The sequence below is a fragment of the Sinohyriopsis cumingii genome, chromosome 2 (assembly GCF_028554795.1).
Source record: "Sinohyriopsis cumingii isolate HCF-2022 chromosome 2, ASM2855479v2, whole genome shotgun sequence".
Lineage (NCBI taxonomy): Eukaryota > Metazoa > Mollusca > Bivalvia > Unionida > Unionidae > Sinohyriopsis > Sinohyriopsis cumingii.
Genome location: NC_142962.1, coordinates 152,635,396 through 152,651,751, shown reverse-complemented (window position 1 = coordinate 152,651,751; position 16,356 = coordinate 152,635,396). Strand labels below are relative to the sequence as shown.

At 36.7% G+C, this 16,356-nt stretch overlaps 1 protein-coding gene across 1 annotated transcript; it reads right to left on the bottom strand.

Moving 5' to 3' along the window:
* Positions 1-6,060: 6,060 nt before the first annotated feature.
* On the bottom strand, positions 6,061-15,296 carry LOC149806109 (cytochrome P450 2H2-like). Its single transcript, XM_089951000.1, has 4 exons — positions 14,883-15,296; positions 9,497-10,015; positions 8,403-8,843; positions 6,061-6,815 (listed from the first exon to the last, which is right to left on the bottom strand). Exons 1-4 carry the CDS (start codon positions 15,235-15,237, stop codon positions 6,601-6,603), a joined length of 1,530 nt encoding a protein of 509 aa, XP_089807126.1. The 5' UTR covers positions 15,238-15,296; the 3' UTR covers positions 6,061-6,600.
* Between the last annotated feature and the right edge of the window lie 1,060 nt (positions 15,297-16,356).

The window sequence follows — 16,356 nt, the reverse complement described above, 5'->3', positions numbered from 1 at the left end:
TCTGTCAGAGAAATCTCCTCCACGATTAATAAAGATTTCTTTAATGGCCTCGTGCTCATTGATCGCCATGGCAAGTTTGGGTCGTATATCCGGTGGATGTCACAATACTGTTTATGCAAATGTCTGAGAGAGTTATGCTAATCTGGATCTGCAGTCAGCTCCCAGGTATTCCCTCTGAAAGGGATATGCCAGGGACCAGCTGGAAGTTTCGCCCGACCATGGTGCTTGTAAATCCATAGTGTCACTATTGCTAACAATGGTGGTCTGATAGAAATCTTAAAGTATTTAATTCAAAATAATGTCTTGCATGAATATTTATTATCATATAGGTTAAGATTATATTATTTAGTTAACCAAGTAGCAATATTTAGGTTACCATTTTATTGGAAAACTTGTGTTTGTTCTACGTGTTTGGAGATAATAAAGTAATAGATGTGCTGTTCAAGCTTGCTTTCGCCATTCATTATTAGGAAAGAGACAAAGCCACACGGAAGAAGATTATGGACAGTGAGATTATGAACGAAGAGAAATTATGATCGTTGACATCGCGCCCGAAATATGATAAAACTTCAGGTAGGGAATGAAGTATGGATTAAGATCATATTTCTTCAGGCATTGTTAAATCTAAGGCATCTACACCTCGTTCATAAATGGTAGTAACTGACGAGGGAATGATATGACTGTTTTAAACCCTGATATTTTTATTGACTCACATGAAAGCAAAGCAGTGCCAACTAGACAAAACAGATATTTCACACATTCGGGAAGATTGTCAAAACCACCCGAGAGAGACTGAACTTATAAATATGAAGCTGATGTAGCTGGTTTAGAAATGCGGTCATCAGATCACTTTTCGTTTTAATGTAAACTTCTCAGACAGGGAACTGTATTGTAAGCCTTAATCTAATTAGCTTTGTAATATTACTTGACAGAAAAGTAATCAGATATTCCACACTAGATTAGAACTGATACATACCAACAGCTGGTTTATGTTATACATTCACTAGGGTTTATGTTCCAGGGGGAAATTACTCGCAGCGCAGTCTTTACTCCCCTTCATACCTGTATTGATGTCTTGTATTTAATAAATAGTACAGAACGCCTTCTGAAGTTATTCTTCAATAACAAATACCATTATATGATGGCAGCGGTAAAACACAGGATTGAAATTATCGGAGTTCAAAATGGTTTCATTTCAATTTACAAATCCGGACAAATTTGACTTTTCGAGACCTGAAACTTGGACAAAGTGGCTTCAGCGCTTTGAAAGCTTTCCTCAAATAGGAATGTAATTTTCTCAAAGAGCACAATTTAATCAAAGAAAACAGGAAAAGAGGGAAACAATGGACAGTTCTGTTACAGCTATATATGTGGAAGCAGATCATTGTAATTTTGGGCCACTACATGATGAAATGATAAAAGATCGACTTGTAGTTGGAGTGGGAAAATTCAAAACTGTCGAAACAAATTGCAGTTAGATGCAAATCTAACTCAAGAGTCTGCCGTTAGTCAAGCTCGACTAAACGAGGCTGTGAAAAAGCAATAATCAACTTTACAAGCAACTGGAGAACGAATGACTGCACTGATGCAGTAAAATCGTTTTCACTGAAATGTGGGAAACAAAAACATGAAATCCCAAAAGTTCAACAGAATAATGTCAGATATAAAAGGATGCATGAGATGTGGAAAGAAAGTTAATCATTCTCGAGACCAAAGTCCAGCAAGAGAAGCAGAATGCTGGAAGTGTAAGAAAAGGGAACACTATACAAAGTTCTGTCTGTCAAAATCAGCATGTTCGCACAATATAATTGAGAGCGGTACCTTGATTTCTAGAGAATATTAGCACAAAGAAGGGTCAGCCGTGGACAATGCGTGTGAGATTGAACATCGCTTCACTTTTGCTCAAGATTGATACTGGAACTGATGTGACTGTGATTCCTGAGAGTGATTTACGAAAAAGCGGAGACCAAAAACTATTAAAGTCTGATCGAAGACTGTATGGATCTGGAAACTTGAAGTATTTGGAAAATTTACATGTGGACTGTAATCGAACAATGCGTTCAGTGTACAAGATATTTTTGTTGCAAAGGGACTGAATACGGCACTCCTGGACAGGCCCGCGATTCAGGCTCGAAAGATTATTGAACATTTAAGCATGTCCTCAGTAAATGCCTTTGACAAAAACTCGCAAAATGCAAGCAAAATTCACGATAGATCAATCAATTTAGATAGGGATTATCGCGAGAAATTTCCAAATTTGTTCAAAGGACTAGGGGGAAAAAATGGTTCTACAACATAACTCTGGACAAAAATGCAAAACCTTATGCCTTATCTATCCCAAGAAAAGTTCCTATACCTTTATTGAATAAAGTTCTAAAGAAATTGGATAGAATGGGAAAAAAATACGGGTGTTATTTCCAAAAGTAGATGAGGCCAATGAGTGGTGCGCGGCAGTGGCTGTTGTTCCGAAACCAAAAGGTAGAGTAAGAATTTGCGTTGATCTGTTAAAAGAGAGAACCACCACTACCATCAGTTGAAGAATCATTTGCAAAACTAGCAAAGTTGTTCACCAAATGTTATGCAAACTCAGGCTTTTGGCAGATAAACCTGTCAGAAGATTCACGCCGCCTTACAACTTTCATTACTCTTTTTGGTAGGTTTTATTTTAATCGCCTTCCATTCGGAATCAATTCCGCGCCTGAAATTTTTCAGAAAAGGATGTCAGAAACTCTTAAGGGGGAGCATTCTTTCACATGGACGATGTTCTTGTGTTGGGGGAAAAGCAGAAACAGCATGACGAAAGACTAGAAATGGTCATGAAATCAATTAAAAAAGCCGGCGTCACTTTGTACACTGAAAAGTGTGAATTTTCGAGACCATCCATTATGTTTCTTGGGCATGTTGTTGACGAAAATGGTTGTCGACCTGATCCAGAAAAAGTCAAAGCTATAACTGAAATGGAAACGCCAAAATGTGTAGCAGGGATACAACCAGTTCTCGGTATGGCAAATCAGCTTGGCAAATTTAGTCCAAATTTGGCAGAACATATAAAACCATTACGCGAGCTTCTGAAAGGTAAAACCTCGTGGACGTGGAGTCCAGATCAAGAATAAGCTTCTAGTGATATCAAGCAAGAAATGATATCTTCACGAGCTCTTTTATGATCCAAATAGAGAAACAGTTGTATCTGCAGATGCATCTTCATCTGCATTAGGTGCTGTGGTTTGTTTACATAATCGCCGACAAAGTGTTCGTCGCGTGGTTTCGAACACGAAAGAATTTACTCTTGGCTACCAGCGAGTCGCTGAGCAAACACACCACCACGCTAGCCTCTTGGCCACGAGCTAGTTGTATAAATATTTACATTTAAGAAAACAAATATATAAAGATACCTGTGTGTTATTTACCATTTGTACTGCCCACAACCGGTTATTGATTTTTCACCAGGTAAATCCAAACAGACATACTGGAACACATCATTTACACTGATGGATTTTACATGAATGTAGGTCATAAATAATGCTATAAAATCTTCTTGTGTGTATTTCCTTGCTTGGTGGTCAGCAGTGTTACAATTAGTGTTCTGTACGCGGCTAATAATGTGTGCTATTGACCAGATATACCATCACTGGGAAATTTCCTGTTGTATAAATCAGCGCGCGAATGGTTCCGGCGGGTTATAGTAGGTAAAAAGAAATACAGTACATTACTGTATACACTGACTTTCTAACTTTCTCAATGGCGCTTGCCAGTGGGACAAATTTGGCAGTCTCGCTATTATGTAAACCAGCCAGGGACAATTTCATTTCATGTTGGACTAATTTGATAACTCTAAATTCCGCCGCTAATATATATATATATATATATATATATATATATATATATATATATATATATATATATATATATATATATATATATATATATATATATACCTTGTTCCCGTCGCTGCTGTATCCTTTCAAAATCGTCGTTAATTTTTTCAACATCAAATTGAACAGCGAGACCATCTTGTTGTAATTGATCAACCTGAGAGATAGTTGTGTTAATATTTTCTTGGTTCATTATACAGTAAATATATTTCTTGAATAAAAGGAAACCATCCAGAGATTGTATCGAGATAATTGCGATATTTTTTCGCTGGATCATGTATAATGATTGCAATAAATCCAATCGAGTTTTCTGAGCATGCGCAAAGAAGTTAAAACCCTATTTATGTCCATGTCGCTGAGACTCAAAGTCTGATAAATATTTCGCAGTGTATGTGTATCAACACCTATAAAGATAGATAAAAAATACAATTATATCTGATCACTTTGGGGATACTAATAATAATAATAATAATGAGGACTTTGTATAGTGCCTAATCTTTAGAAGCTATAAGCACTTTACAACATTAGACAACATCTGTAAGATAAAAAAACAGATAATGATGTGATTACAAAAACAAACACCATGAAATTAAAAAACATGCTGAGAATATTTAAGGTAAGAAACATTATAAGGTCTTTACGTTTGTTCTTGCAGTCGAAATAAGTGAGTTTTGAGAGCACTCTTGAATGTGGTCACTGTGTCTTTGTGTCTAAGTTCAGTGGGCAATTCATTCCACGTTGCTGGACCCTGGTATGCAAAAGAACGCTGTCCATATGATTTTGTTTTCATACTTGGAATAATGAGTATACGATTGTCAGAAGAGGAGTGAAAGTATCTTGCTGGTGTGTACACATGGGTGAGGTCAGATAGGTATGTTGGACTTAGAGTCCGACAGTGAAACGTAGCACAGAGAACAAATTTTGTGTTTGATTCTGGATCGAATGGATAGCCAGTGTAAGGTACAGAACAGCGGTGAGGTGTGCTCTGATCGTGGTACTCTAAGTATGATCCGAGCAGATGTGTTTTGAACTTTTTGAAGTTTCTGGAGTAGATATTGAGATGAACCAGGCATATCTGAGTTACAATAGTCCAGTCTTGAAAGTACTAATGAACACACAAATGCTTTAGTCGCATCAACTGAAAGATACTTGCGAATTGAGCTGATGCGTCTCAGCTCAAGATATGCATCCTTGCATATGTTCATGACATGTTGGTGCAATGTGAGAGTACTGTCCACAGTAACACCTAGGTATGAACATCTCGTTGTGTAACGTAAACGACATCTGTGTCTCGTGAAAATAGTCTGGCAGGATTTGTTTGTTTGGCAAGCTTTATTGATATCGTCATCAAGAGTGTCACGTTTGCTAAGCCGCAGCTGTAAAGTCATGTATGAGTTATAATCTACCTGTCTGTTTCGGGAATATCCCCCTCGGTGTTGTGTTAGATCTTTACACACTGACTCGGGGTTAGTGTTGAACTCATACGCAAGATTACTATGACCAGTCAGAGACCGGAAACTTGAGTTGGAGAGGCGTACTATTGCATTACTTAACAAAGTCTTGCCATTATTGCACCTATATGTTAAAAGTTTGTTCAGCGATCAAAAGAAAGTCGACGAGGTGAATCATGCGTGGTTTTATCCATCCCGTCATTGATAGACAGCGACAGGAACAGTGTCCGCTTAGTATTTTTTAATCGGTCCACAGCGATAACCAATCAAACATTGCGATAGATAGCGTGATTATAATTCAGATCCGAATGATACTATTCAACTTGTAAGAGAAAATTTAGTATTCGCCTCCTAGATAGATTGCTGATCAATAGGGTTTACTCCGAGAAGAATCCACTCGTAATTTAGCGGCAAAACTTAATGGTAGAGTCTAAGGAAAGACAAAAAATCGAAAAGGTCATTAAGTTATTTGCTCGATTTTGCAGAATATTTCGGCATCATAATTGTAATTATTTCTAGTATGTGCACTTAATGACTCGGCTCGTTTAGTAAATAAAATTACCTTTGTAGTGTTTCTTTTATATGAGTATTGGAGAAATGGTCTTGAACCTTACGTATAGAATTATTATATGCGACGCGGAATTATATAGGTTGTTAGCTTGTGATCAGACCTAATGTTGAAATTCTCTATTAGGTTACTTCGTAGTAAACCAGTGCATTGATTAATGCGCTTCAAAGCAAGTGTCAGTTTTTTTTATTCATGAAAAGTACCGCCACTAGTATACACAGGTCTAAACAGAAAGATTATGAAAATAACGATTACTGTTTTATATATATATATATATATATATATATATATATATATATATATATATAGCATGATGTTCCGTAAAACAGATGGCAACTTCATATTTAAAGCGAATGTATCAATCTTTTTGAGCTATATAATAACAGAGTTGTAAAATATTTTTCACCACAAATGATGTTGACAAAATATTGACAGAAGAGAAGTATATTCAATTTGTTTTCAAGACCTTGTCACCGTAAGCATTTTCAGTTCTGTAGTTTATTAGTGTACCATTCAGTCGTACTAGGAATACGTACAAAGAAATAATCTGTTGTTTAGGTATTTACACTCTCAAACAATATTTTAAAATCCTTTCAAGTACGAATTAAAAATATTAACGAAAATAAGACGAAAAATACACAAATCATCACCGGTTCTATGTATCTGAATTGCTGTTGAATTTTTCTAGACTAACTGACAATAGAACAACTTAGCATGACTTCGTTTCCTCTGCTTCTTTTTTTCTCAATATAGCTCGAATTTCGAAAGGTTTTGGCTTGTGTGTTATACCAAACACCCCGTCTAGTTCCTTTATGTCCAGCGTTGTGCCCTCCGGTGGCACAAACTCTAACCTCTGGACTAGAGCAGGGATGAAAAGGTCAAGCTCCATTCTAGCCAGGGACTCGCCAACACAATTTCTTCTACCTGTTGAGAAGAAAAAATGTTCAAACTATATAGTATTCGGTATTTCCGTTGTAGGAAAATTGATACACTTTCCCGTGTGATAAAATCTAGCATCAAGCGCCAATGAACAACCTTATAAACTGAAAGCTTATCGTGGATTAGTTGATGTGGGGGCATCGTCGAAAGCCACGAGCGAATATTTGCAATGGTCCTTTTTCATCCATGGTTCCTGCGATAAGATGTTCTCGTTTCCTATGAATATGCACACCCGCTTAACCAGTCTTTCCGAACCTGAATAAAATCGTCTCAGAATGTTAGCCAAGCATGATTTTTCGTGCTGTTGGAACGAGCCGGTCAGTTTTTATTTCCAACACAGTCACTCATCGATTCGTAAAAGGTCGCCGTCTTTGTTTCGTTGTCTTGTTGAAGACATGTTTCTGTTTGTGCATGTTCAAGAAGAACAAGGAAATCTTGTCGCAGTCATTCACTGGTGAAATGTGATTAGCGGATTTTCGTCCGTGGCATGCGACGATAGTGAAGGGATAGACAGACTTGCATCAATTCTAAATATTTTTGTACTGTCGCTTCTAACAAGAAACGAAAAATGAAAAGAAAAGTACGCCCTTACTATTATAATACTGTTTATATTTCTGTCTCAACAATCCATTGTCATGTATCAGGATAATACATATTTCTACCTAAGCAAAACAATTCAAGGTTAAAACGAAGAATAAAAATGTATTTCAAATATTTATTATAAACGATGTAATGCATTAAAGATGGAGAATTGCTCCAGAACTATTGCAAGAAATTTGTCAAGCAACTTTTGCAGATTCGTGAAAATATCAGGCAGAAAACAGTCTTTTGTAAATACACGAAATTCAAAAGTTATTTCCATCCATTATTAATACAGGCAATACTATTATGCAATAATATTTCACTCGGTTAATATTAATTATATCAAAGTTTGTGCAATACATTGGTAGATATGACGTATTATATTAAATGAGGGCACAGAATATATTTTCATCCACAAGGAAATCGTTGTCTTCTTGGCATATTCTTCTTTACAAGTCGACTGCATTGACATGAGAGAAATCAACTAACTAATGAACTAATCAGAGCGCAATGCTTTTGGAAGAGAACACAAAATGCTGATCATTCAAAATCACGGCTTATTATCGAAAACCTAAACAAATCAGTTAGCAGTAGTAGGGGAGGGGGGCAACGTAGTTAAAAAGAAATCGAGTTAGAGCTTTGTAATCTATCATTATAAAATGAAATAATTACGTAAAGTCATGTGAGATATGTCTGTCTATCATTATTTTGTCAAACTGAGAAGTCAGTCACAAGAATGCATCTGTATTTTCTGTGTGGTTTAGAACATGTTTATTATCATCAGCTAAAATCTTTAATGCTTCAAATGTGGATCCTTCGAAATTTAACTGCATAAAAGTCGCTGCGTTTGACCTAACAAACTGGTTCACCCTTAAAGACTAGATTCTAGCTGACGCGGAGAAAATTCACATAATCTTGATATCATCGATCTATTTTATTTATCGCACAAGGAGAAATGTTATGAAATATTGAGTTGAAAATATATTTTACCTGTGAAGAAGGGAATAAATTCGTCCGGTTTTAGTAAGGTCCCTTCCTCGCCAATGAATCTTTCAGGTCGGAACTCCTCCGGGTCACCCCAGATTTTAGGATCGAAAAGCACGGAGTCGATGTCTGGAAGAAGAGTTGTTCCTTTAGGGATGTCAAAGCCCCGGAGTTTTGTACCTACAGAACATGTGTGAGGAAGGCTCAGCGTAGCAATGTTACAAAGTCTAAGAATTTCCATGATGAAGGCCTCGGTGTAAACCAAATTCCGTTTGTCCTGTAAGGACGGCAGTCGGTCTGTTCCAACGATCTCGTTTATCTCACGAAAAACGCGTGCTTGTAAATCTTGTTTGGCAGCAAAGTACAAAAGTGCCCAAGTAATCGCAGTCGTTGTTGTTTCTGTGCCAGCTGAAAACAGATCCAGTACTGTTTTTGTCAGCTGCTTTTCTACAAGATAAAAAGAGTTGTTAAAATGTATTGAACTGGCCCTTAAATTGTGAGTAGGATGTGATTTGTGATGTGATTTTGATTCTTAACGTAGCTTTAACAATTTTTCAGTCATATCGCTACGATGTCTGCAATGTGGCAGTTTATAGTGATGTCTAGCACTGGGGCATCATGCCGCAGACATGTAGCATGATGTCCCACCCAGTCACATTATCCTGACACCAGGCCAACCAGTCCTAACACTAACCTCTTAATGCTGAACGCCAAGCGAGGCAGCTGTTAGTACCAATTTTTAAGTCTCTGGTATGACTCGGCCGGGAATCGAACCCATGACCTCCCGCATCCGAGGTTGACGCTCTAACCACTAGGCCACCGGAGCGGTCTGTGAGTAGGAGGACAAAATAATGATATATAGAAATCAGTATAACAGAGCTATAGATCATGAACATTTTTTCAAACGCACTGTACCAATCAATTTTAATCTACTTAATATATCATCCATAATACCAGTCGAACATAAAACTCGAAACTTCTTTAAGAAAAGGAAGGTGATATTAAATTAATCACTTTCAGGTGATAACTTGTAACTATGACGTGGATAACCTCACGATTTATATATATATATATAACCTAAAAGATTTAGTTTCACGAACTTGTAAATGTAGAATCCTTCTGATCTCGATTATTCTTCATTTCCAGCAGGAAAGCATCAATGAAGTCTTCCATTTTGTTATCGTCGAAGTTCTCCATATGCTTGTCAATAAGGTCGCCTATAAATCCTTCCACATATTTGACATTTCTCAGCGTCTTTTTAACATGAAACATGTCCCCAGGCAGGTACCGCGGGAAAGGAAAGAAAGCAACTACATTATTGGGTCCATTGTTTTCGAAGTGTTCGTCTAGTATTGTCATTACTTTTGCAAACCTTGGATCGTCATGACTAAAATGTCCTCCAAATATCATAGCATTGATAACATTGGATACGCTAGCTTGTACCAGATGTTGAATACGGAATGGCTTCTCTTTTTGTTTCGCGATCTCGGATAAAAGTATGGATATTTCTGTGTGGATCTTTCCTTCTAGGCTGGTTTTTCCAAATCCGAAATTCCTCAGTGTTGTAAGAGTAAATTTTCGGTGTTCCTTCCAAAGCTCTCCAGAAGTTGCAACTATACCTATAAACAAAATATGAAGTCCTTATTAGACGTTAAGTCGCACAAATAATATTATGTCAGTTAAATTTGGCTTTACAAGCCTTACCATCTTTTAAAACATTAGATTTGGTTGTAAAAAAAATGTAATCTTGAAAATACTTGTAACAGGATCATTTTGAATGTTTGGATGGTTTTTGTAAAGATTCGTGCAAGGTGCTTGAAATATCATTGAAGACTGTAGCCATCCTCGAATTTTAAAACAAAGGGTAACGGTATCCCAAAAGCCACTCGGGGCCCCCGTTTGGTTAATGTAACGAGTTATTAGCAAGACGTCTACATTCCGAGTACACTTGCAATTAAGAAAATATTGTTCCTAATTCGTGTTTTCATGTTCTTTGATAAACGACAATAATGATCAGTTTATTAGGCCAAAGGTATTGGCGTCATGTTATTATTTCAAATTTTTTTATAAAAAACGTTGTTCACAAACAGGAATTTTTTAAATGAATAATGAGAAAACTAAATTCGTGTGACAAATCGCGAAAGTTGATCAGATCTTTACATAATCAGTGTTTGCAGTAGCATACCAATCGAGATACCGATGCTCTGGCCTCGCGCGGTCATGGTCGGCCCTAGGCAGCGAGTACTCCTAACGCCGCCTCTGCCCAAAAGAAAGAAAAATACACTGGACAAAAGAAAAGGATAATTAGACACATTTTTAGCGTCGAGGATATTGTAAAAACCATCGTTTCTCTGTCTGCCTGTCCTTTTTTGTTACGAAAGCTCCTCCTGTACCATAGTCTGGTTCCCGACTTCGTATGATCCCTGCGTTGAACTCCGCTATATGAAGTCACGCCATATTTTCACGTGATCAAAATAAATGACCTCATGTTGAGAGACACATATTACAAATTTTATCATGTTAAGGTAAGTAATGTGCCTTGCCTAATGACGCACAGTGAATATAATTTATACCTTTTGCATCAAAATTGATTTAAGGCGACACGTGGCAGCTTTCGTTTGCCTAAGATTAAGACCAAAATAATATCTCTTCTACGAAGGCGGGCGGTTGGGGGCCATCCATTTAGTACGCGCTTGTGACGCTCACACACACATACACCCCAAATTCTATCCGTTGTTTTCACGTGACGTCAAAAAACTTGTGTACGTCCATATCCGCCATTTTGAGTCCCTAGCCCTGCAAACCGGCACCTAATAGCATTGTTTTTCCTGCAAAAATATGAAGACATGTCTCATTTTGTGCATAAGATTATAACAATACATCACATTCTGTTGTGCATGTCAACCACTTGAGACTGAATGCGTGACTCATCTACTTGTTTTCTTCAAGTAAAACATTTAAATTTCAACCATCCTTGTTATTCTTTCATAAACAAAATAGATCGATCAATAAACCAACGCATAAACAAATGGAGACACAAACAAGTAGAAACATGTAATGATTTTTAATTGTTATGGGCTGAAATCAATCAATTGGTTATCGTTCAAGTTAAAAGGTTAATTGTTAAGATATAATTTCATATTTCTAAAAGCATTTCAGGAATACTTCTTTTTGACATTCGACACAAAGTCATCTTCCGTTTGGCACGTGTTTCGTTTGAATACACTGAAGATCAAACTTCTTTGAACGGTTATTGCTTTCATTCAGTATCATCCTATGTCCAACATCTCCGTCACAAATACAATATTTGACTATACTAATTAAATTGATTTGTCAACTGTCTTTGGCACAATCACTGTTGTCGCGATAAGTATTTGTACATAAAAGTTCTGACCTAAAACATGTTACGAAATGTTAATTCGTAACTGATATTGTATCCCGAAAATCATTGTCCGGAACCATTATTGTAAGATGACAAGCTTAGGGATATGATGCGAAACACTTTTTAGAAATGTCAATATTGTCTAGTTGTAAAAAAAATAAAAAAATAACTGCATTTCTATTTGATAGCAATATGCACGATTACGGTTCAACTACACTATTCTGTCTTTTGATGTAAGCAAGGGAACCTTCAGCTTTATTTTTATTTTCGTGCTATATGGCACTTAATTTCAAGTATAATCTTTGTATCCTTTCGATGAATTAAATGTCCTTATCGACAGTTAAATCAGATTATTATCTTGAATATACATGGTGACTAATGTTGACAAAGGTTTGTTTGGGACTCAAAATGGCGGCGCAAGGTGCACGCACGTTGCATTGTGGGTTTGTGTGTACTCAATCGTGACGTCTGTGAAAACAACCCATAGAATGGCCTATATTTAATCCACGCAGAAACGATCAAGGATTAATAATGGCGTGTTTAATAGAACAGATAGTCCACCGAGTTGAATATCTGGCTGCATCAAACAAATAAGCTGCGTAAATTTAAAAAGTATGTCTAATGTCCGCTAAAATTCAAACCCCCACTGAACCCAGTCGAACATGTTACGTATTACACAAATTGTTTTCGAGGAGTCACCCCCATTTCCTGTGCGTACGTATATTATCAGTATATTGCCCATACGCAAGCGTATGCATTAGGGATACCCCCTCCCTCTCCATGCGTACGTACTAAATGGGAGGTCCCTTGGGGGAAGGAGCTTGGAGTGGTTTGTCTGGACATAACAATAATGATTAAATAAAACTACACGTACATGCCAAAATTTGGGATCAATTCTGCATGATATTAAGTTAAATAAATTAAAAATTCACTTGTATAAATGAGAACTTCAATATTAATGTAAGTTTAATTAATTAATTTAATTTAGTCAATTTAAAATAAATTTTAAAAAACACAGCAGCACATTATAATTTGTATCATGCTGAGGCAAGTAATGTGCCTTGCCTAATGACACACAACAAATACAATTTATGTAAATTATATATCAGTATCAATGTAAATTTGTTCAAGTAGTGGCATAGCCAAAAATTCTAACATTACTCCACCCACACTAAAGTCTGGAGCCCCCTCCCCCAAAAGGTAGTTTGATGGTAATTTTAGCTCCAACCCCAAGTTGTGAGGTTTGGTTGGGCGGCTGCTAAACCACTTTTTTAAAGAATCAATTGCAAATGGAATTATTAGGTGACAGTCAGAAATGACCAATATTGTACAGAATATTAGCCTCACCCCCTCATAGAAGATGGTTGGGATGTGTGTGTGTGTGTGTGTGTGTGTGTGTGTGTGTGATTTGGATTTTTAACGTAGCGTTAACAATTGTTCAGTCATATCGCTACAATATCTGCAGTGTATCAGTTTATAGTGATGTCTAGTTTTGGGGCATCAAGCCGCAGACATGTAGCATGATGTCCTACCCAGTCACATTATCCTGACACCAAGCCGACCAGTCCTAAACACTAACCTCTTAATGCTGAGCGCCTAGTGAGGCAGTTCTTAGTACCAATTTTATAAGACTTTGATATGAAGATGATTGGTGTTTTGGTCTTACTGTTTGTCAGAATCAGTATTGTCATGAACGATATATCTGTATCAATGTACACTTGATCAAGGAATCAATTACAGATCTAAATTTCAGACGATGTAATCTCAGAAACACTTATTTCACAAAATATCGTCACACCCGCCCCTCTTGCGTATAAAAGATATGAAATTTCGGTCTTATATCTTTGGCAAATGAAGGATGTCATCTGTCGCCTTACGTCAATTCCGACGTGAAAGATATCAAGGGATTGATAGCAAATGAGTTTTGTTACATGATGCAGTCGGAATGTACAATATTGGACCAAACATTATCAAATTAACCCACTCGTGGACTAGGGGTCGTCCATTAATTATGTCAACAAAATGGGGGGAGGGGTTTTGAAGAAGTTTGACAATTGTTGACATGGGGAAGGGGGAAGTTCAAGATATATTGAAGTCAACAATGTTTTTTTTACAAAAAATCAGCCACTATGACCATTATAACAATTGAGGAACATTCGGCTTCCTATAGGAAGATGATAGAGCTAGAATATAAACTCTCGATTTTTTCATGAATTCAGAGTGTTATAGTCAATTTGAAATCTGTTAAACAAGTAAAAACAATGTATTAAAATTGATTTGTAGACCTTTTAATTTTCATAATTCTATTTTAGCATATTTTTAGCATAAAAGCCAGCCGTATAAAATATTGTTAGTTTGTAGGGAGGGGTAAAATTTTATTAGGGGCGGTCACTGAAAGTTTGACAGTTGTTCATATGGGGGGGGGGGTAAAAAATTGCCTAAAAATTGTTGACATAATTAATGGACGTCCCCTAGGGTTGCTGTTTGAATCATAATATCTGGCTAAGTCTGAGGTGTAATGTACAAAGAGATATTTATATCGATGTAAAATTAATCAAGGAATTTATTGCAACTAGAATATTTTAGATGACCTGGTGTGAAGTGTGCAATATTTGCAAAACAATCGTTACTCTCACCCCCTCGTAAAAGAGAGGTGATATTATCGCTTTATCTTTGGCTATATTTAGGATGTCGTACATCACCTCAAATCAATTTGGACGTACAATTTATCAAGGAATCAATTGGAGAAGGAATCTATGAGATGACGCAGCGTAAAATGTGCATTATTATCGAAATATCATTTGTGTGTACCCTTTTCCTTCAACTTCGTCTACTAGTAAAAAGATAGTTGTAAAAATAATTATATGACGAATTGGTGGTAAAGCTTCAACACAAGAAAACGACTGCTATAATTCAAATAAAAATATTAGTAAAGTTCACATTGTCTCCTATAAGGAATTGAAGAAAGGTTATCACAGTAGAGCAATACTAACCTCGGGTCAGCTTTGATTTTGGTTTGGCTGTCTTATGTGTTCATATCGTGCAAAGAAAAAGAAAAAACAACAATGCCAGACCCTTTCCTCTTCAACCACTTCTAAACTAACCTTGATTTTCAGCAATAAGACGTGAAAACAAGGAGTCGGGTCTGTCGGAGAACTCTCCTCCACGTTTTACGAAGACTTCTTTAATGGTCTCGTACCCACTGAAGACAACAACAAGTTTAGGTCCCATATACAGCCGGTAGATGTCGCCATATTGCTTATGCAACCGTCTCAGAGATTTGCGCAAATCTGGATCTGCAGTCAGCTCCCAGGCGTTTCCTATGAAGGGGATGTGCCAGGGCCCTGGTGGAAGCTTTGCCCGGGCCTGGCGCTTGTAAATCCATATTGTCAATATCGCTAACAATAGCACTCCAATAGAAATTGGATTTAGATACAAGTCATGTTCAATGGGCCCCATGTATCTGTACTAGACGATAGAGTGTGGACTGAACTTTACATTCATATCAGGCAAGCTACTGCTTTTTTATATCCGATTTCAAAGCCACGTGACTAACTTCATACATTCTCAAGCACTCTATTGCATAAGGCAAGATGAATCATGCATTTTTGGTTCATTAGGTAGGACGCAATTATAATATTCAATCACTTCTCTTAACACACACACACAGATATATATATATATATATATATATATATATATATATATATATATATATATATATATAACGTAGGAAGTAAACTTTGCAGTTTAAAATTCTTTTACTAATGTTTCACTTTTTGTGAACCTGATTAGTCCAAATAAGTCAATTAAATTCTTGAACACCATTCACTTTCAGATTGTCTGCAATCGTGTGAAGTCCCCTTTCGTCGCCTTCTGGAACCTTTTCTTTTTGCTTTTACTATGAACATTTTCGCGGACATTTTTTTAATCGATTAACTACGGGACAATGCGAAAAAAGGTTACGTCTGTCGTAACATGGCCAATTTACCACACACGGGCTATTAGAAACACAACTAAGGGTATCGGTCAATGGATAAAAAGCTTGCGGGGGTATACATCTGCAACAAGCACTCCACCTTATGACAACCATGATTTGTTAACCTATAGGATTTAATAAACTCGCCTCTGTTGAGAGACAAATGAGGGCAAAATCCAATCTCCCAAAGGACAAAAAGTTCTCCAACCACAGCCTTCTACCAAATCAAATAATGCAAAAATCCGGTCACAGATACATTAATCCTAGAAATAATATATTCGGCAACATATGTTGTATTGATTTGATAAAACTCTGCATCGAGTAATCATGCCCTCATATGAATATCCAACAAATGGAATACATTTTTTTCTTCCGCCATTCATAATATTTTATCCATAGTAGTGGAACTGATATACTTTGAGTTCAAACATTGTAAATATCTTTTTCTCATTCATTTATTACTATTACACAGTTACGTATCTAATAATGAACCAATCCACTTCTATCTTCTACATGTAAACTGATCTTAACCCCTGCTCTATTCTAAGTCTACAGTCTCCAGTCTTCGTGAACCTGCCTTCTCATTTTAGATCATGAAC